This window comes from Merops nubicus, unplaced genomic scaffold, assembly GCF_000691845.1.
Source record: "Merops nubicus isolate BGI_N331 unplaced genomic scaffold, ASM69184v1 scaffold45959, whole genome shotgun sequence".
NCBI lineage: Eukaryota > Metazoa > Chordata > Aves > Coraciiformes > Meropidae > Merops > Merops nubicus.
Genome location: NW_008632566.1, coordinates 1 through 20,714, shown reverse-complemented (window position 1 = coordinate 20,714; position 20,714 = coordinate 1). Strand labels below are relative to the sequence as shown.

Here is a 20,714-nt window from a genome sequence, read left to right as displayed (position 1 = left end):
TTCTGCTTTGAAAACATCCATTCCTTCTACATAGTCAGCTGTTCAGCCAATATTGCATGCTTCTGCTTTTGGTTTTGCTCATTTTTTAAAAAAAAAAAAAATTAGTAAGTTTGGACACAGCTGGACTTGGGCAGCAACTTCCTCAGTTTCTGCTGAAATCAGGTAGCCAGCTTGGGAGCACATCCTGAGTGCAAATTCTTTTTAACAGTTTGACCAGAACTGTAGTTTGTGAAGATATTGGGGCACACTGTAAAACCTTCCTTCTTGATAAAAAACTGCCACTGTGACCAGATTGCTGTTTACAGCCGCTATAAAGCAAGCAAGAGGTAATGGAAGATCCTGCTGGAAGTTTGCTTGTTACATAGATGTATAAGGACCTATGGCATTTTAGCTTACTTTGCACACAGCTATTTCTGGTTCTGTGTCAGCTTGATTAAAAAAAATATATACATGCACCAGTTTTATGTGATTTGTGTACTGAGGTGTTATTTCCTAGTGTCTACCTTTGAAAATGTCTCCATTTTGTCTTGTCTGCTAGCCTTGACTTTGCATCAGAGAGGATGATTTTAGTGTTTATTTATTTATTTATTTATTTTAAAAAAGTAGTCTTCTCCTTTAGTGGCATTTACCACTAGACAGTTAATGAAAAATTATGCTTGTTGCTGAGGAAGCCAAAATGTTTCTGTCTAGCATCCAAAAGAAAACCAGTCTTGATGAGTTGTAGTTCAGTTCTCAGTTGTTGAAAATTTGGATTCAAGGGTGACAAAACATATATGTGGCATAAAAATATGGGATTGATCCTCCAGCAGTTGTGTTCTTTAGAGCATTTTTTAAAAATCTTTTGTTTTTCTGGGCTATGCCTTTACCACTCACTCAGAATCAAACCCCTGCCTGTATCAGGTCTTCAAACCTTAACGTGCAAAACTTGTTTTTCCCAAACTGCAGCAGTAGTTAGAGCCAGGTTCCCGAGTCAGCTGGTAGTGGCTTGGTAAAAGAGAGACAGTGCAGAAGTCCAATGGAATGACTGTACTCTAAGGGCAGACAGACATCTCTTGCATCCTTCTCCCTCATCAATGCTTACTGCTGATTATCAAAAAGAAAAAGAAGTTTCACCTGTGCTTCCTTATTAATTGTATATTGTTGCAGAGTGCTGCTTTTTGTATTTCTCAGCTCTGAGAAATCTTAAACCTGTGCATTGTAAAGGAGAAAAGAAGGAAGAGAAAAATACTTTTTTTACTCTCCAGGGTAGCTATTCATCTCCTTTGTACCAGTAAAAGCTGTAAGGAACCAACTTCTTCCTTAGTCTAGCATCAGGAGGACCTCTGTGGTTGTTTTATTTTTCTCATAGAAAAGGTAAATTTTTGCAACTTACAGGATTGCTACAAAACTCTTTGTTCTTGTTCCCTAGGCAAAAATGTCTGCAGCACGTGGCTTCGTTGCACTCCACACCGGGCAGAAGATGCCTCTCATAGGACTAGGAACTTGGAAAAGTGAACCTGGCAAAGTAAGCAGAGAACAATACAATATTATCCTCTCAATTAGTATTTGTGTTTTGTGCATCTTTCTTGAAGATCATAAATCTGAGGCCTGGATCCTTTGCTTGAATGGTTTTAGTCTTAGGCCCACTGAAGTCAGGTGAATGTATGGTTGTATTTGCATGACTAAAGCCTTAAGGCACAAAAGCAGCAGCAGAAGATCCCCTAAGACTTGTTAACGCTGGCCTCAGGCAGTGGTGCTCTGGGAGGTGAATCCAAAAGGAGACCAGCCGGTGAGGAGAGACAGGGAAAATGCTGCAGCTCTAACATGGTGCCTGACTCTTGCCCGGGTAAATCCTCAGGCTGCCAGTTTGGCCAGACATCCCTTTGGCTTGGGCTGATGACTCTGCTGAAGACATTACTTTGGGAGGCAAGAACTCTGATTGCTCTTGTCCTAAGTCCTGTTCCAGCAGTCAGCCAATGTTAGCAGAAAAACAACTAACTTGCTTTGGTTGTCCTGCTTTTAGAGTGAGACAACTAATGTGTCGTTAGACATTCACACTGCTTCTAAATGCAATGACTTCGCAAACACCACCCTTGGAAACAATTCAGTGTGTTACTACAAACTGTCTGTGGGAATGTTTGCATGCTATGGACTGTGCCTTCTTTTGTAATATTTCTCCCCTTGTCTGTCTTTTCCTTTCTGTTTCATTTAGTTGAAAGATAAATTCTTAGGGGAAGAGATTGCACATACTACTTGTGAAAGGCTTGGGGGAATTCTGAGCTGGTATTGTTGTTTATAACGCCTTTTGGATTATGTGCACTACTGCATGTCTGTGCAGTAAATGTTCTATATCTTGCTGTTAGTCTTGTAATGGTTTTTGGAGTATGTCAGATGCCATTGTGCTTAAAGGGTAAAGTTAAAACCTTTCTCAAGAGGTTGTGCTATTCTCTTGTGCCAGCTAGAAGAAAAGGTGGAAAATGAGCTATAAAAATTACATCTATGTAGAGCCATTTTATTGTTGGTGTTCCTGTCCAAGCAACTGTCAGGACAGTGGATCTGTTGGAATAGTGGCTGTGCTGATGGGGAAGCTGAGTTGGTGTGAGCGCTCAGTCAAATGAGAGCAAGGGTGAGTGTTCAGCTCTGTCACTTAAAACATCAACTGACAGCTGAATTACATTTATTAACATGCAGGAACTTAATGGATGAATTTTTGTGCACCCAGAGCAGTTAAATGTGCATTCTCTAAAACAAATGTCTGAAACTAAACAAACAAAATATGAATGTATTGTTTATTTTGTGCACAAACTGTTCCAAGGAGAATGCAGTCTTATAAAAGAACCAGGAAAAATCCTGCTTGTGCATAATTTAAACCTAATTCAGATGGATTTTGCCATAGTAATCAGAGCCTCTAGCAGCTGAACCCCACACAGGATCCAGCTATCTTTTCTGGGGTCCCATGGAGGTAACTTGGAGTCACTTCTTCGAAGCATCTGCTGTTTTCAAAGACTTATTCCTGCAGTGAGTTGAAGGTAAAATCTAGGAAGTGCAGTGAAAATGGCCAGAGTTGCAGAATGTGCTGGTACTCCTATGGAATAAATAAATTCCTGTTTACCACTGTTGAAAATTCAGCAGCATAGCAGCAATTTGGCACAGTGTTCAAATTATTTATTCTTAAAAGGACACAGTGCAGTTTGGGGAGAATAACTGTAATTATGAATTAAAGACTGAGGGCCAAAAACCTAGAGAAACAGAATTATCCTTGATTATATTTAATCTAGCTCTTTCCAAGTAGAGGCTATTTATCAAAAGCTCTGTTGTGCAAAGGCTGCATTAGAAGCAAGAGTGGAGGTGGATGACTTTTAAAATTATTTCAGGTAAATATTTTGCAGATTGTAATTTTTCTCCTTGCCAAGGTGCTTTTTCAGTTTTGACCTTACTCTCTTGAGAAATTTCTTTATTATTGCTGATCCTAAACAATTATTGATTTTGTAGCTGGATCTTAGGATTTTATAGGATTTAAATCCTGTAAAATAATAGAATGTTTTCAATTTTACATGATCAAGTGCTAGAAGAGAAATTTCTTTTACATGTTACCATAGGAACACGGTGGAGGACTATTGAATGGAAGGGAACACAGTAGAGAAGCTTTTGAACTGGCAGTATGAATGAGTTCAAAGAGAAGTCCATTCAGACAAAAGCATCAAGAATATCAGTAGGGTGTGGGTTTTTTTTTAATATTAGAGCTTGATTACCAGTAATACTTAAATTCTTTGTTCTTATCTCTCAAGTGGGCTGTACTGTCATAGAATCATAGACTGTCTGGGCTGCAAGGGACCTCCAAAGGTCATCTGGTCTGATCCCCACCTGATGAACAGTCTAACCTGCTGTGGCAGAGGCTGGTTCTGTGTGGAAGAGAGACAGAGGGCTTAGGGAAGTTGTATTTCTGTGAAAACCTTCAAAAAATGTGTGCCTCGGGAAACCAGTCAGACTGTTTTGTGACAGGATTGCAGCTGTGGTGGGGAGACTTTAGTTCTTGGGAAAGCTTGTTAGACAATAGAGACAATCCTGGTTATGTGCACAAAAATTCACTACTGCTGGTATATATTAAGGGAGGGACTTGAATTCAACATCTGAAAGATAAGAGGCAAAACCCTTCATTTTAGGGAACATCGACTCTTAAGTTGGTGTTGCTTATGTGGTGGTCTGAGTTCCTTTTCAACAAATTTTAGGACCGTATGTACAACCTATGATATAGCAACACTTATGTTCTGGTCATACTGCATCTGAGTACCGGGAGGACTGATCTCTCTTTTGCCTATTTCCCATCAGCAAATGTATTCGGACTGCTAAAATGGGAGCCTTTTCTTTCCAAGTATTATTGACTGGAGCTGTTAGAGTGAAAGCCTCTTCATAATAGCTTGGGACTGTGCAGAAGAGGCTCCTTGGTCACTTGAACTGTCCTTCTTGGAAGTATGAAGGTGGCTTGTGAGTTTTTCACCTTGTGATGGGCAAATTGAAGAACTGGAAATCCAGTAACGGTTATTATAATGAATTGGGACCTACAGATTAGGTTTCTGAACCTGCCACTGATTGTTAGTGTTCCTTCATCTTCAAAAACAAAAGAGGGTGGGTGGGAAAGCCAAGTCCCTTGCTAGGATGTATAAATGGGAGTGTAGTTTCCTAGGATTTTGCTATACATTGAAGGAGAGCAAGGATTCAGCTACAGTACTGTGTCTGTTTTGGGACAAACCCCTTCAAGAAAAGCATAAACCAGCTGATGAGACAGCAGCAACAGCAAAGCAAGGTTTAGGAAAGGTGAGGTGTGATGAAAGATGGAAGCACCAACAGTTACATGGTCAAGAGAAGTTTGTGAGGAAGTGTGCTGGTGCTTTCCAAATGGGCAAAAAGCCCTCACAAAGGGGAAGCTACGGAATTCATGTCTGTGAGGAACAGGATATGGTACCAGGGCTGTTGTGGTTAGATATCTAAAGGCTTTGAACGCAAAGCATTGGAGTAGACTGCCCGTCACAGGAAAGGTTTTGACAAATGTATGTAGGTAGTTTAGACTTGCTTGGCCCTGCTGTAGGGCATGAAGATAGACTAGATGATGTCTCAAGATCCTTTCGGACCAACTTTCTATAGTTACATGATGCTGTGTTGGTGAATCTTGCCTAACCTGTGTAACTCAACTTGCCTAGTGCAAAATGAACTCGGTAATTGCTCCTTCCATAGCAGTATTGACAGGCTAAACTAAAGAACACATGGAAAGTTTGAAGGATCCTTTGGCTATTTTTTATTTCACAACAGCAAGTGGCCACAGGTATGTGAAATCTCCAGTTGCTTCTATCTACTTTTTTGTGGTTTTGATGTCTTAGATAACCTCAAAAATACAAAACTTTGTTAAACAGAGTACTCGTCTTAAATTTACATCTATCTGTTATTAGTTGGTGTTTTTTTTTTCCCCCCTCTAAAAATGCTTTTTGCACATTTTCTCTTGATTGTTTGCCATTTGTGTGGAACAGGAACTCTCAGTTCATGCTGGGGTGTCTTAGTAGGCTGAGAGGAGTTTATGAGAATACAGATTTTGCACAAATCCAGACTTAATTTAAATCACCAGTTCCAGTTTCTCAGTGCTAGAAATTTATGAAAATATGGGCTCCTGTTCATTGCTTTGCAGTGATGTTTGTTGTGCCTTATCCCTAGTTTTCTATGAGTTGTGCCTACTTTAATTTTATGGGAAATTTTCTGCCTGTTTGGATTTTAAAAAATAATCATCCTGACAGAAAAAATGTGGGATTAGTACAGACAAAGAACACCACTGTTTCATTTCCTTTGTGCTTCCCCTCCACAACTCTCACCTTTTTGGAGAGTAGATATGGAGTCTTAAAAGCCTTTAATATGTCTCAAGTGCTTTCAGAATAATCATGACTTTGACTTTGTAGTGACCTTCTGAGGAATGTCTTTGTCAAAAGTGAAACAAGGACTGTAAATACTGTCCTGCTAGAGAAAGGAAGAGCTTGCCTCATTGCTGTAAGAGAAGTGCTTTGTCATTCTAGCTAAGGGAAACTGATCTACATTCCAGTTTTCTTCTCAAAATGCTAAAGAATGCAGTCAGAATATCCTGTGTCTGCCTTTACTGCAGTTCTTGACAAGAAAACCAAATGAAATCCACCAGTAGAAGATAAATCTTTTTCACATTTGATTCCCCCTTGTCTTTCTGTAGCATCTAAAAGCAGGACTGCACGTCTTATTTGTGTTAATAACTTTGGTTAGCTTTAAAATTGAAAATGCTGGTACTTAGATTAAGTTGAAAGAAATCTCTCTCTAGCCTTCGTGGATGCATTTTTTTATCTCTTGACAAGAGAGATGTAATATCTCTAAATACATTAGGGCCTTATTACATCAAGCCTTATACACAGAGTAATTTACAATTTCCTACAGTCTTGAGAGACAAGTCAGCAAAAAGTGATGTATAAAAAACCTGTACTAATAGGATATACTCTTACTGTAGCACTCCAGATGGATAGATGTAAAAGAGTGTGTGTACTTACTGTCCACTGAAAGTTAAATGAAATGGATTTTAATTAATGGTCATCAACCTAAAGGGAGATGGTGACAACACTGAGGTCTGTAGTAATTCTTGGTTCTTGCAAGGGACCCGTTGCTGTTGACAACACCTGCATTGTCAGCAGTGTGGAAAGCAAAGTTTGGAGCATCATAAGGAGATTCCCTGCAGGTCATGAGTTAATACTCAGTGGTATAGTGACTTCCATTGTTGTACAATCAGTGGGAATGAGAGGAAGAAAAAATGTGCCACAATATAGCATTATCTTAGAAATTAAGTTTTAGCAGTTAAGCAAAACATGAGTTCTTGAATACTTGGCCTGTGTCCATTTTCTTGTTCTCTTGGAGCATCTGCTAGCAATGAGCTCTTCACTCTAAGGGGAGCACTGTAGGGCATCCTATCCTGTTTGGCTTGAGCCTTGTGATTTTATGTAGGTGTGTACTTTTGAGATGTTCCTCACCAAGTCCCTAATATTTTTAATTCTTTTTTTTTTCCCCTGTGATGTGTCCCTTTTCACTGATTGCATTGGGTAACCTGTTTCTTATTGCAGGTGAAGGAAGCAGTGAAGTGTGCTCTCAGTGTGGGCTATGCCCACATTGACTGTGCAGCAGCTTACAGCAATGAAGCCGAGATTGGTGCGGCGTTCCTTTTCTTGGGCCCAACAAGGTAAAAACTCAAGAATCGCCATGGTGGTGGTGTGTTGTATCAAAATTTACAGCTGTGACCTGGAAGCAGACTGTAAAATCAACATTTGTGGCTCTTCCTCCTGGTCTATTCCAGCTATTTGTTACTAATTGGGAGTGGGCATGAAAGAAGGCTCTGTCTCCTGGCTATCAGGAGGAGAAAAGATTGTCAGCAATGTTTTCATGGAAGCTACAGAAAATTCCTTTTAAAAAAAATTCCCTGCCTGCCCCTTTCTCCCTTGCAAAGTAACCCAGTTTGAGTGTTCAAAAATTGGAGGTTCCCAGAATCTGTAGTTACAGTTTAAAATATTTGCCATTATTGGAAAAGTTGCTGTAGTTTACCAGGCAGGAATAGAATGCAATGGTGTGTAGCCACAGTAAATTCAGTGACTGTGGGTCTTTTGGTTATAGACAAAATATGGGTAAATAAGCAGGTACTTTTATTGGGGGGGTGGAGGGTGGTGTTTTTGTTTTTTTTAAACTGCACTTGAAGGTTTGCTAACTGTGCCTCTAGGGCCTGCACCTGATAGTCCATGGCCTCGATATAATGTAATGTGACAGGCATTCCTATGGTGGATGACCTGTGGTGGAATCTTAACTTCACCCCCTTGCTCTTTTTGGCCTGAGGGGTCAGCAGGATTGCCTGTGCAGCCTCAGAGCCCGTGGAAAGAGTTCCTGCACTCCAGCTGCTCTCCCCGTGGCTTCAGGGCAATCTCTTTGTTATGTGATTAGCTTGAGAGGCTGTTTTCAACTTGCCCCAAGGATTCCTTCCTACTAGATACAGTAACTAATACAGAGGAGCCCGGGACTCTCTTAGTTCCTGTTAGCTAGCTAACTTAAAACTAGAATTTTTAAAACATCTGTCTCTTTTTGAACACAACAGCCATATGTGAAACAGAAATAACTGAATGGTTGGAGGAGAGAAGCTAAGGAATTAATCATCCCAGCTTCTACAACGTGTAGAATTGCGTGAAATTTGGACACACGTAAGACAGCGAGAAGTGCCCTCTGATGGTGTTCTGTGCTTCAGCTTGCCAAATACGATCTCCCTTCTACATTTTATGCTTCCTATCTAACCAGCTCTCTATTTAAGTTCTGGGTCTTACCCTTCCAATACAGGGTACAGGACACTTAGTTCTTAGAGCGTTACTTCCAGAACCTAGAAACTCAAGGTTTGGAGAAACTTTCTGTTTATTTTCCCACGCTCTTTCCATGAGAAGCATTCTTGGTTTATAAAGTGATGAGTAGAGTGAGTTAGCAGTTGTGCTTAGAATATATGAATCATTAAATAGAAGTTACAAAATTTACTTATGAATAAACTGAGTAATCTTTCTTTTGGGCACACCATACTTAGTGGCTTTAACTCTTGAACTGGAAAGTTTGTGAAAGTTTGTGGAGAGGTTTGTTTTGTTTTTCAGAACTTCCAATAAATTGCTACATATTTGGTATAACTTAAGACCTGCCAATGTGTGTATATATCACTCTTCTCCATCCAGTATATTTCTGAAAGGTTTAATTTGTAGGTTACATATGTTACCTTTTTTTTTTTTAAAAAAAAAAAAGTACATAAATTGTTCTCTTTGTTTTAAAGCTAGTTGGGGAATTGATGCAGTTCCTTGTGAACTTGTTCCAGTAATTTAATGTCTCTTCCCTTTCTTAAAGGTTATTAAAAGGGAGAACCTGTTTGTAACATCAAAGCTCTGGAATACCAAACACCATCCGGAAGACGTAGAGCCAGCACTAAGAAAAACACTCGGAGATTTGAAACTGGATTACCTGGACTTGTACCTCATGCACTGGCCTCATGCCTTTGAGTAAGTTCTACATGAAAAGGGCACAGAATGCAGAAACCCCAGTTTTACATAAGTGGCTGGTGTTATAGCCTGAGGACTTTCTTTCTCAGCTCTGAGTTTCTTCCTTTGTATACTACCTGCAGGATGTTTTTCAGTGTGGCTAACAGTGTAGGCCTATGAACAGTCATATAGAGATTCTATTCTACACTTAACCTTTATATTACTCATAGTTGGTCCATTCATTCACAGAAACAATTGTTCAAATTTCATTCTTTGAATTTCAGTTGGGTAGGAATTTGTTTACTGTTAAGATTTGTAGCAGGTCTGTAAATAAACAGTAGAGACGACAAAACTTCTGGGCTTGTGTAGAAGTATTGTAAATAGAAAAAGGATAATTGTTCTCATTATTTAGCAATGATGAGGATGGAAAAATTAGTATTAAGTCTTCATTTAAAACCCTCAAGCAATTACTAGTTTTTTTTAATAGTGAGAAGAGCTAGGTAATGAAATTAGGATCAATAATTCTGAGTTTGGCATGGGTGCCAAAGCTAGATAACTGAACGTAGTCTAACTGGTAGAAAGTAAATAAAGCTTTATGGGACAGGTTTCTATACTAAAACCTACTGTCTTACACTAGCTGAAAGTTTGGCTTGCTGTGAGGTAAAATCTTTGTTGGGTTAAAAATATATTAGAAGCTTAAAGTAGTCTAGTGTCTTTGTCTAGGCACTGGGGAGGTGTGGCAGCTATTCTTGGTTCTGCCGCTGACCTACATGGTAACCCTGAGGAAATCCTGTCACTGCTTTGTGCTTTAGTTTTACTTACCTGTAAAAGAAGAATGAAGTGTTACGTAAAGACAGTTCACTAACAGTTACTAACTGCACTGGAGTGGCCAAGCCCATGCAATGTCATGGTGATATCTGTGAGGAGAAAATGAAAATCACTTCTTATGGCACTTTAGTTCTATGATTTGAGGAAGTATGAAACAAGAAAGTTCTGTTCTCCAGATAAGTGCTAAATGCACTTATCCTACAAGCCCATCAGAAGCAGTGTTCCTTGCTCTGTTTCCCTGTACGTGGAAGCAGTGTTATCATCATCCCCTTGGCCCCCAGAAGCAGTAAAAAGACAGGGGGAGAATAGATCTCCTGACCAGGTGTTTGCATGGAGACTTCACTCAACAGGGGAAACACTGTCAGTTTAAGGGACTTCTGTCTGTTCTACAAGCCTTAGAATATTTTTTCCCCTTATAGTCGTCTGAACTAAATTTTACAAAGCGTGTAAAAGTAACAGGAAAGAAGCTCAAAGTACAAATATATTCCTCAGCATAACAGAATGAGGAAGTGATTTCAACTGGAGCTGGTTTGGAGGAAGAACTGTCAAAAATTCCCCCTGTTGTGAAACAGGTTTGTTTTCCAGTTGATTGGGGAAAAAAAAAAAAAAAATTAAACATTGCTTTGATAGTAACACATAATATGAATAATGATGTATATTTAGATATTGCTAATATTTAAATGTGCTTGATGTTGTGGGAACTATTGACAAAACTGACATTCTAATAAAGCAGATTTGTTTCCTCGTTGGAAATTGTTCACTCTACAGTTTTCTGTTACATCTACTTCAACTATTTTAATGCATGGTTATCTATAATGTCTGTTGTATTGGGAAACTGAGCAAACAAATGTTCTTTACACAGAAATTAAAACAGACTTGTGGGTGAAAATCACAGTGCTTCTAGGTCTTGAGACTTCACCTCTAAATATACTACTCTTGACATATGAGGCTGCTTTTATGAATTGAAAGCTCATAAGGCTTTCAGAGTTATTTTTGGTTCTAGATTTATCAATGACATGAACAAGAACCATCTCCTCTTGTCCTCAGCTGCTGCCATTTCTCACATGGTTCACTGCTTAGCTAGAGCAATGTTAGACAGTCTCTGAGATCTTAGCTGGCAGTGTCCTACAGTGGTTGTGAAGCAAAGCTTTTCCAGTGAGGTTGTACCTCTCCAAACATGGACTGCTCAGAGACCAGTTGTAGCCCTTTAGCAGTGGTGTCACCTGGAGTAACCAGGTTCTTTTTATGTGTTTTGGTTCTGGTTTTTTAATTTTTTTTTTTTTAAATTAGTTGGTATGACTAGCTGGAAACCCAGCCTATAAGCAATGTGTACATATCAAGACTTCTGTGAGAATCTGTGCTTGTGTTGAGTGCTAACACTGCCACAGAATCCAGAGTGAGTGGGAAGGCCAGTGTACTTTGAATACAGTCTCTCCGAGACAGCTCTTAAACCAAGATCCCTTTGGTAGCAGCTCCAAACAGACTGAAGGATTTCAGCCACCCTCTAAACTGCTGCTCTCTAAATCAGCTGTTTTTCTAGATCAACATGTGCAAAGAGCTGCTGCTGTGTCCACAGTAGCTTATCAGCTCTGTATCCACTCCCATATAGGTAGGTAGTTCAAAGTACTGTATAACAAGTTTACATAGGAAATACTACGTGAAATAATTTTTTACAGGTTAAATCAGCATACTGGAATTCAACAGACAGATTTGCTCCATTTGTGCTCTACCCTCCAAACTCTATGTATAAAATTCTAAGAATACTTTTGAGGAAGGTTTTTTAGTGAAGAGCTAAAGTGATGTAAATAATGTGATGTATATACTGACACTTTACCTTTGATGCTGTAGACGAGGGGACAATCTCTTCCCAAAGAATCCTGATAACACCATGCGGTATGATTACACTGATTACAAGGATACCTGGAAGGCTATGGAGAAGCTGGTAGAAAAAGGTCTTGTGAAAGCCATTGGGCTGTCAAACTTCAACAGTCGTCAGATTGATGATGTACTAAGTGTGGCTACTGTCAAGCCAGCTGTGCTCCAGGTAAGATGAATAAAAGAGAGGATGAATACCTTTCCTATTTGTCCATAAGAGAGAAGAATTTGCAAACCAGTGCTATGTGCTTAGCACAAGCGGTGCAGCTTCGCTAAATACACCTGCAGAGCTGGCTATATTCTTCCCTGTAGGCACACAGGGGCAGATTAATTAGCTGGGGAGAAGGCCTGTATGCCTGTTCTGTGGCTATTTCTGCCTGCTTAATTGAACAGGTCTGTGGAAGAGTTTGTCCTCCCTATGAAGAACAATTTAGTCTGTAAGGAAGGAAGATTGTGAGGGAAGAATTTGAATCCTATAGAGAGCTTTCTTGCTTGTTGGATGATCTGTTTGGTACAGAGGGAAAATTCAGCACTTTAAACTTAGGCAATCTGTCCTCCTTTTCCTGGAACCTTAGTCTACCAAACAGTTTTTTATTCTCTTGGTAGTAAGTTATCCTCATAAGGCTAGCTTACTTAACAAACCTTATCCTCATAAGGTTTTACAGAATCTGTAATGACCTCCTGTGATGTGTTTGGTTCTGCTGTGCTTTTGACTTCCTGTTTGTTTAGAGTTTTGTGTTGATATCTCTTCTCCATCTGTTCGTTGTTGGTCATTTCAATAGGTAGAATGCCATCCTTACCTAGCTCAGAATGAGCTCATAGCTCACTGCCAGAAACGAGGACTGGTTGTCACTGCCTACAGTCCCCTTGGTTCTCCAGATCGCATGTGGAAACACCCAGATGAGCCTGTGCTTCTAGAAGAACCTAAGATCAAAAAATTGGCAGAAAAATACAGCAAGTCACCTGCACAGATTATCCTCAGGTACAGAACAGTTGTGAGAGAGGGTAGCATCTGGGACCTGGCCTTAAATATTAAGAAAAAGACAAAAGGTAGAAGGAATTTCCTTAAAGTTCATGTTCTTCTGCATTGCTGAGGAGTTAAAATCACAGGGAATGCCAGAAGCAAACCCCATTTGGATACTGGGAAACAAGGTGATTGCGTGATATCCAGAATATGATGAGTACCTTGTAAAGAATTGCTTTTTTTTTTTTCTGGCTCTGTATCTGTCACTAGTACAGTCTGAGGCAGCAGCAAGTTACCCTGACAACAGAATATGTTAAAGATTTTGTGCCCAAACTACTAGAAAGGCACTTGAGGGATCTGGGTTTTCTTCTAGTTTGTCAGCGTTTGTCATGTTAGAACTTGCATGAAATGCTTAAGCACATTTTTTCCTAACTGTTTATTGAAGCACCTGAAACTTGATTGCTTGCCTAAAGGCATGAACGTCTTCCTCTCATTGATTAGTCCAATGACAACTGTTCTGCTTGAGCTTGGACACACTAGGTCCCAATACAGTACAGTGCTATGTCTACAGGGCTAAAGTCAGCCCTCTTCTGGGTATTTTTATTTCACATAGAAACATACGTGGCATCTTTTTCAGCTGAAATAAATACTGTGGTTCTTGGGCTGCATACAGAGAAAATCTCTCTCCTCCTCCTCCTAACAGATGGCAAGTGCAGCGTGAAGTGGTTGCCATTCCCAAGAGTGTCACTCCCGCTCGCATTGAGCAGAATCTTCAGGTGAGTGTAAATGGAGGGAAGGAGATTCAGCAATTCTGCCCTACTAGTTGCAGATCACAGAGCTGAGGCACTTGGCTCATATTTGTTCATCAATGTGTGCACCCACTCCACTTAAGAAGGGAGGGTAAAGATTTTGCTTAAAGCATACCAAGTTTGTTTTCCGGCTGAGGGTGTGAGTGTGCACATGTGCACATCAACAGTCTTGTTACCAAGAGGTAAAGAATAAATAACTTTATACAAGTCAAATGAAAAATCTGTACTAAAACTCATCTGAGATAGAAATATATTGAACAAGGGAGTCTTCTAATGATGTTCAGTGGTTCTTATTTATGAATAACAGTTGTTCTACCCTGCAGGTGAGGGGTGGTGACTATTTCTGCAGCAAACTGTCATTCTCATGATGCTGAAAGAACAGCATTAGTGTGATTCACTTTGGCTCTGAAGTAGAAATGGTTCACTTTAGAAGTTATTTGAAAACTTCCAATAATCTGGGGGCAAGTCTCTGAATCACCCCCTGTGATTTTTTTTTTTCTTCAGCCTTTAATCATACAGATGAGCTTGTTAAGTTTTTAAGTTAAACTCTGCAGTGACTCAAGTTTAAGATCTACATGGGAACAGGACATTTGATTGAATAGGCAGTGCTTACTTGGAGGAACTGCCCCGTTGCTTTTTATCTTTGTGGAAGAGTTCTAGGCATTATCAGTGTAGGCTGAGATTTGGCAGGTGTATGAACACCTTCAGGCTCTTAAGCCTTTATTTTGGTATTTATTATAAAACAAGTTTCATTGCAACTTTGTATTTATAAACAGAAGACAAACTAACTGCTGTCTGAAGCCAAGATTTTTAAAGATACACAAATTCTGTTGATCAGAGTTACGTGGAAATTCCCTCTGTTTGAGGCTCAGACTTACCAAAGTGCTGCAGTTTCTGAAGGTTAGGTGAAATCCTACAAGTTGCATTATTTTGTTCTTAGGTGTTTGATTTCAGCCTCACAGAAGAGGAGATGAACCACATTGGAAGCCTGAATAAAAACTGGCGTTACATTGTGCCAATGATTACGGTAAATGTCTCATGTTTCTTTTGGTTTTCTTTATGTGCATGTGGCCACAACTTGGGGCTTTTGCAGTTTTCCTTCTCCTCTCCCCATCAGAACTACTTACAAGAACACTACATCTTTTTAGGGTACCTAATATGAAAGAATTTTTCAAAATCCAGGTAAAAATGAGGTAACTTTTAGAAAATGTTTGTGTTGGCCACTTAATGGCTCTCTTGTCATTACTGACCTGTCCATGGGCCTTTAAGCTGGGGTCTCATCTTACTTCAGATCTTGCCAGACTCCTGCTCATTTGTTCTTCCCATGTACAAGCAGACTAAGGTCCATGTCATTCCTCCAGAAGTATTTGTTCCAGCTGTCCCCATTTACTTTATACCATAAACTTCCAAGATCATTGAAGACTCAGGGTGTTGTTAGTTCTCCACATCTATCACATGAGGGAATTTGTCCACTCTTCTCCACTGGATGTTCCCTCACCTTTCAGCATCTGTTGTAATGACCTTCTTTCAATGTAAAGAGTTTGTCTTAGGCTGTTCTATCTTTCTTTCCAAATCCATTAGCCACAGCATCTTTTAACATCAGTAGTTTACTGTGTTCCATGAAACTCTGTCCCTCTTGTGCTATCAGATGCCAGTCAGATTTTAGAGAAACCAATGCCTTGTAAGTGTTGAAGTCCTCTTTGTCTTTCTTTTCATATATTAGAAGACCTAACCTCCTTCCTTTCCCCTCACTGAAAAAAAATAAAATAAAATAATAAAAAAGGTTAGTTCAGTGTTTTGTCTCCTGTCTTCATAGTGTTCCTCATTTCTTACTGTCCTTCCTCTGACATTACAACAGAGCTGTTGCCATTCCCTGATGCATCATCACTGACCAACACATGACAACTGTGCTATAATGAGTCTGAAGTGATTTATCCCTTCTCTATCACAGAGTACACTGCATAGAGACAGTAGGTCTCTCTGCAAATTTGGTAGCTGTCAAATGTACCCTTGCCTCTCCAGCAGTTTGTCTACCTGTAAATTATTCTTCAGTAGCCAATGGCTCCTGACTATATGAATTCTTTGGGGAAAGCTTTTCTCTGGGATTTATCATCAAGTTATTTCGAGTACTTGAGAGTGTATCAGTGACTAGTCTGAGTTAGAAAGGAGAAGTTATGAATGTGTGGTGAATGACTGTCTCATATCAAGGGTAGATACTGGTTGCAGCTTTCACTGTTTGTCATGCTGGGGCTTATCAGAGCTTCAAGGCCATGCTTTTAACTGTATGGTTGCTTCAGTATATGTGTAAATACAAACCCCCACATCCCTGCAACCAAAATTATCTTTGTGTTTATGGATCAGGAGTCTGTACACCAAACTGCAAGCTTAGCTGCTATCTGTATGAGTGTGGTAGTGACGAGCACACCTGGTACTGACAGTGTGTTTCTTTCAAGTGTTTTGCTACTCATCCTGCAAAAAAAGTTGTTTTGTTAATGAAACCACAAAATATGCTAGCCTGGCTTGCATGAGCCTGGGATGATTCAAGTGCTTTTGTTACCTGGAGACCCGATCAGATCACAGGGATTCACAGAGGGGAGATGAAATACAGTTCAAAGCATGACCTATCCAGCTAAAAAAAGGGTGAGTGTGATGCAGCTGGGCTTCAAAGATATTGCCATATTGTCAGACAACAAGGAAGGAAGAAGCAAGGTGAGGAGAATTAAAACACGACTCTGTAGCTGTAAGATCTCTAGTGGAACCTTTTGTCTCCTGCCCATCCCCTCTGGGCTTATCAAAAATAATTTTCATCAATTGTGAATTAAAATTCCTGTCTAACCTTCCATGCCTATCTTCTCTATGAATCTAATTTATAGTGTCTGGATTTCAAAGGGTGATATGGCAGCGATATCGGAGCTCCTGTCGTAACTGACAAGACAGTTTTTCCTTGCCTTACTTCACTGATAGATAACTGCAGGTTCTTACAGTTGTGCTGCTCTTCTCCACACTGTTTTGTTTAAAGCCTGTGGAGAGGCTCTTACCTTGCAAGTAAACAATTTGCTTTATACTTCAATGGTTCATTATCTGGATAAAAGTTGGAAGATACCTTGCACCAGCCTGAAATCCAAACTTTTGGAAACACTTATTTGGGCAAGGAATACACTTGAACAAAACTTGAATGACTAGAAAGCCAAGAGAGGAGTAGTAATGGTGTGGTACACAGAATGATCTGTCTGGTTTTGATAGTTAGCTACCGTTGACTTGCAGTGTGTTTGCTGCTGATTTTACCCTCTTCCTTCTCTCAAGTTCCTGGGGTAGAATGGAATCAGCTATATGAAACATTGCTTCTGGCAGCTGCTGCCTTGGCATGCAGCAAATAAGAATGCTTACCTGAAGAGCTGCTCAGCACAGTGAAATATGCGGGGGAAGAAACTGCAGGAGGAAAATGAGGAATATGAACTCTAGGAACATGAGGAAGTTCTTGGCTCTCAATAGCATATGAGGAAACTTTAAGATAATTGTGATACTTTTGTCCACAGCTTTAAGGATTGCGTTCAGCTGACAGCTTTATTTTATTTTCATTTGAGCATCAGTCAAATGTTAAATCTTAACATCTTAGTTTTCTGCTCTGTAGTGCCCCCAAATGACTAATATCACACTTCAGTGGTCACTGTAAACAATTCATTACTAGGGATTCCAGTTGTCACTTTGAAATGCAGGTTTTGTGCTGAAAGCTAATAGAGGGAGTTGCTAGTGGATACTTGGTTTGAAAGTCCCTGTGATTCTCTCTGCCCTTGTAACATTTTGAGCAGGCTTCAATGTCACAATTATATGTATAAAAATCAACAATTTCCCTAACATAACTTCTATTCAGTCATTAGTTGCTTAGTGCAAGTTTTACCTGAATGATGCTGGTAAAGTGCAGGGAAGTATGTCTTTGGTGCTGCACCTAGATTTCCCCAAATGTTACAGAGGAGTGAGTTTTAACCTCAGCTCCTCTGAAGCTGGGGGTGTTAAAATGGACTTGGTGCAAATAGAAATGCAGTTTGTGCACCTGAATGCTTAGAGGTGGGAAGTAGGAGCCGAGGTTTCTGCATGGCCAATCTGCTTCCAGGCCAGCCGGGGCCCCACGTTCATTACCTGTGGATACTTGTTTCAGTATGCCCATGTTACAGCTGGAGAAGCTGGTTTTCCTTGGAAATGTTCTTAAACAAAAAGTACTATGAAGGACGCACTTAATGCTTCAGCATATGACCCTGAACAAGTTATTCAATGTGTTTCATCTTCTCCATCTATAAAATTGGCAGCCCAGGAGCCTCTCTATCATGGAAACACAGGCAAAGGCTCCAACTCCAGTAAAATGTTTTGAAGTGTGCATGTTACAACACTTGCTCAATAACAGCTACAAGGCAAAAGGGTTTTAAGTACTTAATCTAAGTCTTCAAACCTGAGCAGCTTGAAAGACTCTTGCTCTAGGCTACAGAAATCTACCTTTTAAAAAATAATTTAAATTATTTTTCTTTCGAGAAGTGCTAAGAGGATTCTGGAGCAGAGGGATCAGCTTGTGCTTAAGCTGAAAAAAATGCTCTGGATATGAAGATTTAGAAATCTAAACTATGCAGAATTTGAAACTGAGTAAGAATGGATTTTTATCTTTCTGACTTGAGCCTGTCTGTTTATTTCACAGGTGAATGGAAAGCTAGTAGCAAGAGATGCTGGACACCCCAATTACCCCTTCAATGACCCCTATTAACTACTAGAAAATAAGGTGTTTAGAGTAAAATGCTCTTCTGCACACCCTTCCACAGAATAATTGTTGCCACAATTTGTGAAGAAAACCTGTCCAAATAAAACCTTCCTTCCTGAGTAGGTCCACTTACAATGTCCTGCTTCTAACTGACCTCCTCCCTGGAGACGCTGTAGCTTCCGTGTCAGAGTTTTGGGATTTATTACAATGACTGCAAACTTGCTCCTGGAAGCATCAAATCTTTTGGGGATTAGTGAAAGAGTGAAGGAGTCTAATGGAGTTCCAAACATGTCATTGCCAGGCTAGGGCTGTATTTTGGGTTTCTTGCCTGTGGAACAGTTCTGAAAGCTTTAGTTATTACCATGAGGGGAGGGAAAAAAAAAAAAAGGTGAAGGCATGGAAGCATTCTAAGACTAAAGAACTGCTCAGCCATCAAGTTTTATCTACTTCAGAGTACTTGTGGGAGTTAGAGAATTCTCTATTTTCTTTTTCTGTTAACTTGCCTTTAGATTTGAGGAAAATAAATGCGTGCCCTGGAGCAGGCCTTCAGGGCAGTACTCTCTGTTGTTTGTCACATGGATGAGTTTGAGCTCTGAAAATAGCTCTGATCATTCTATCACAGTGTTTGTAGAAAAACATCCTGCTTTTCCTGTAAAGTTGACAAGTGTCTCTTTACATAAGATGTCCAGTTCAAGTTATGGAAGGTCTCAAAAGTAGTTCCTGACTATACACTAAGAGCAAAGACCTGCCAGAGGACCCCTTCCATTTTAACACCTCATTTTTGACTGCTGCCTGGGTTGATGCTTGGGAGAGGTGGTCCTGCCTCCTGTTCTACCGCTGACCTGCTGGTTAACAGCAGGCACCATTTGCCTGCCCTGTGCCTCTGTCTTCCCATTTGCCGTGTCTCTGTGTTACTCCTTGGCAGGGAATAATTTACTGAGTGCTAATGCACTGTTGAGCAGGACTGGAGCTCTAGCTCTAACAAGGGTTTTATTTTGTTTCTGTCTCTTAATGAATTGTCCAGCCATCTGAGTGCAGAGGGCATGAGCTGTTAGTGCTTGCCAGCACTCTGGTGGCCATACCTTCTGTGGCCTTAGCAAGGGTAATGCTTTATTTTCATGTTTTCTACCTGTAAAATAGGATTAGTGCTCACTTGTCTTGCTGCAGATAGGGTAGCAAGGCAGTTTCTAAAGGCCTCTGGGATATAAAACAAAGGAACTCTTTCAGATCTGTTGATGCCATTCAGAGACAGTCATAGACTTCTTATTTGCTGCAGGATAAAGAAAGCTTAACTGACTGTAAGTGGAATAACACACTTTGATATTACTATGGGAAAATTTAAAAGAATTGGGAAAATAATCCTCTGTATTTAGATAGTTCAAAAATTAAAGAATTAGATCATTTTAGTTTTGATAACTTGATTTACAGTAGGCCTGTAGTGGAACTATATATTCATCTGAAGTGTAGTGCAGTGCCTCCTCAAGCATTTCCTGCCCTGGGCCTCACAGCATGCAGCCGAGCTGGAACGAACCCGTTTATCGCTCTTTGTAATCCTGTAAAATTCAAAGAACTTCTGTTTCTCAGTGAAGTTTTCCTGCTGCATTCACCTCAGTGGAGAAGGCCGTCACAGCTCAGTTAGGATTCTTTACTAGATTGGACATTTTCTTCTAAGGGAAATGAAATCCCTCTTGGCTTTTTATTACTCTAATCAAACACAGGTGACTTTGAATTCGGTTCTTACTGCAAATCAGTAGGGAAGCAATTTTACTTTGAAGGCGCAACGTAGAATGTTAACAGCAATCATCCTGCCAAGAAAAGTCGCTTTTGTTGCATGTATTTCCACTTCCATGTTTGCATGTCTTCAATAAATGCTTTATTCAGTGTATGACTTGGAGACTTTTTTTCCACCCTGTAATGTCACAGCCCCCGTTAACTTTTTCTAGTTGCTCCTTTAATCAAGAATAAGTAAGTGGGTAGACAGAATTCCCCAGAAAAGCAGATTAATTCGGCATTTCTGTTAAACTCAGAATCCCCAGCTCTGTTACCACATAGAATAACATAGCGCAGTTGAAGCTGGGGAACTTTTATCTTGAAATAACACAGGGGGAAATGAGCCTCCGGGTCTCCACCAATGGCTTCGCTGCTGCTGTGGAAGTTTTCTGGAGGTCTCTGCTGTCACAGCTGCAGCAGCCATCTCTGCCTTGTCTGGTAGTTACATGTGCTGGGGGACAAGCAAAGCTTCAGTGTGAACTGAACCAGAGTTTAAAGGTCTCTTCCAACCCAAAGCATTCGAAGATTCTGTGGCTGCTCACCTTGAATAAGCAGAGGTTGAATGTGCCGGGATTGTGCCATTTTCCTAAAATGTAAGGTGGGGAAATGGGAGTTCTTCAAAGGACGGGCTGGTGGTGTAGAGAACCACCTTAATAAACACATGGCCTCCGCTCGGGACCAGACCGCGGCGTGCCGGGCCTGCC

General features: G+C 40.2%; 1 protein-coding gene across 1 annotated transcript; it reads left to right on the top strand.

Moving 5' to 3' along the window:
* The first annotated feature begins 1,413 nt into the window (after positions 1 to 1,413).
* On the top strand, positions 1,414 to 18,472 carry LOC103780279 (alcohol dehydrogenase [NADP(+)]-like). The gene is given in 9 exon segments (XM_008947941.1): positions 1,414 to 1,504; positions 7,095 to 7,188; positions 7,191 to 7,210; positions 8,890 to 9,041; positions 11,697 to 11,892; positions 12,506 to 12,705; positions 13,391 to 13,463; positions 14,437 to 14,523; positions 18,181 to 18,472. Coding segments are annotated over 9 exon segments (978 nt in total). The 5' UTR covers position 1,414; the 3' UTR covers positions 18,247 to 18,472.
* The last annotated feature ends 2,242 nt before the right edge of the window (positions 18,473 to 20,714 follow it).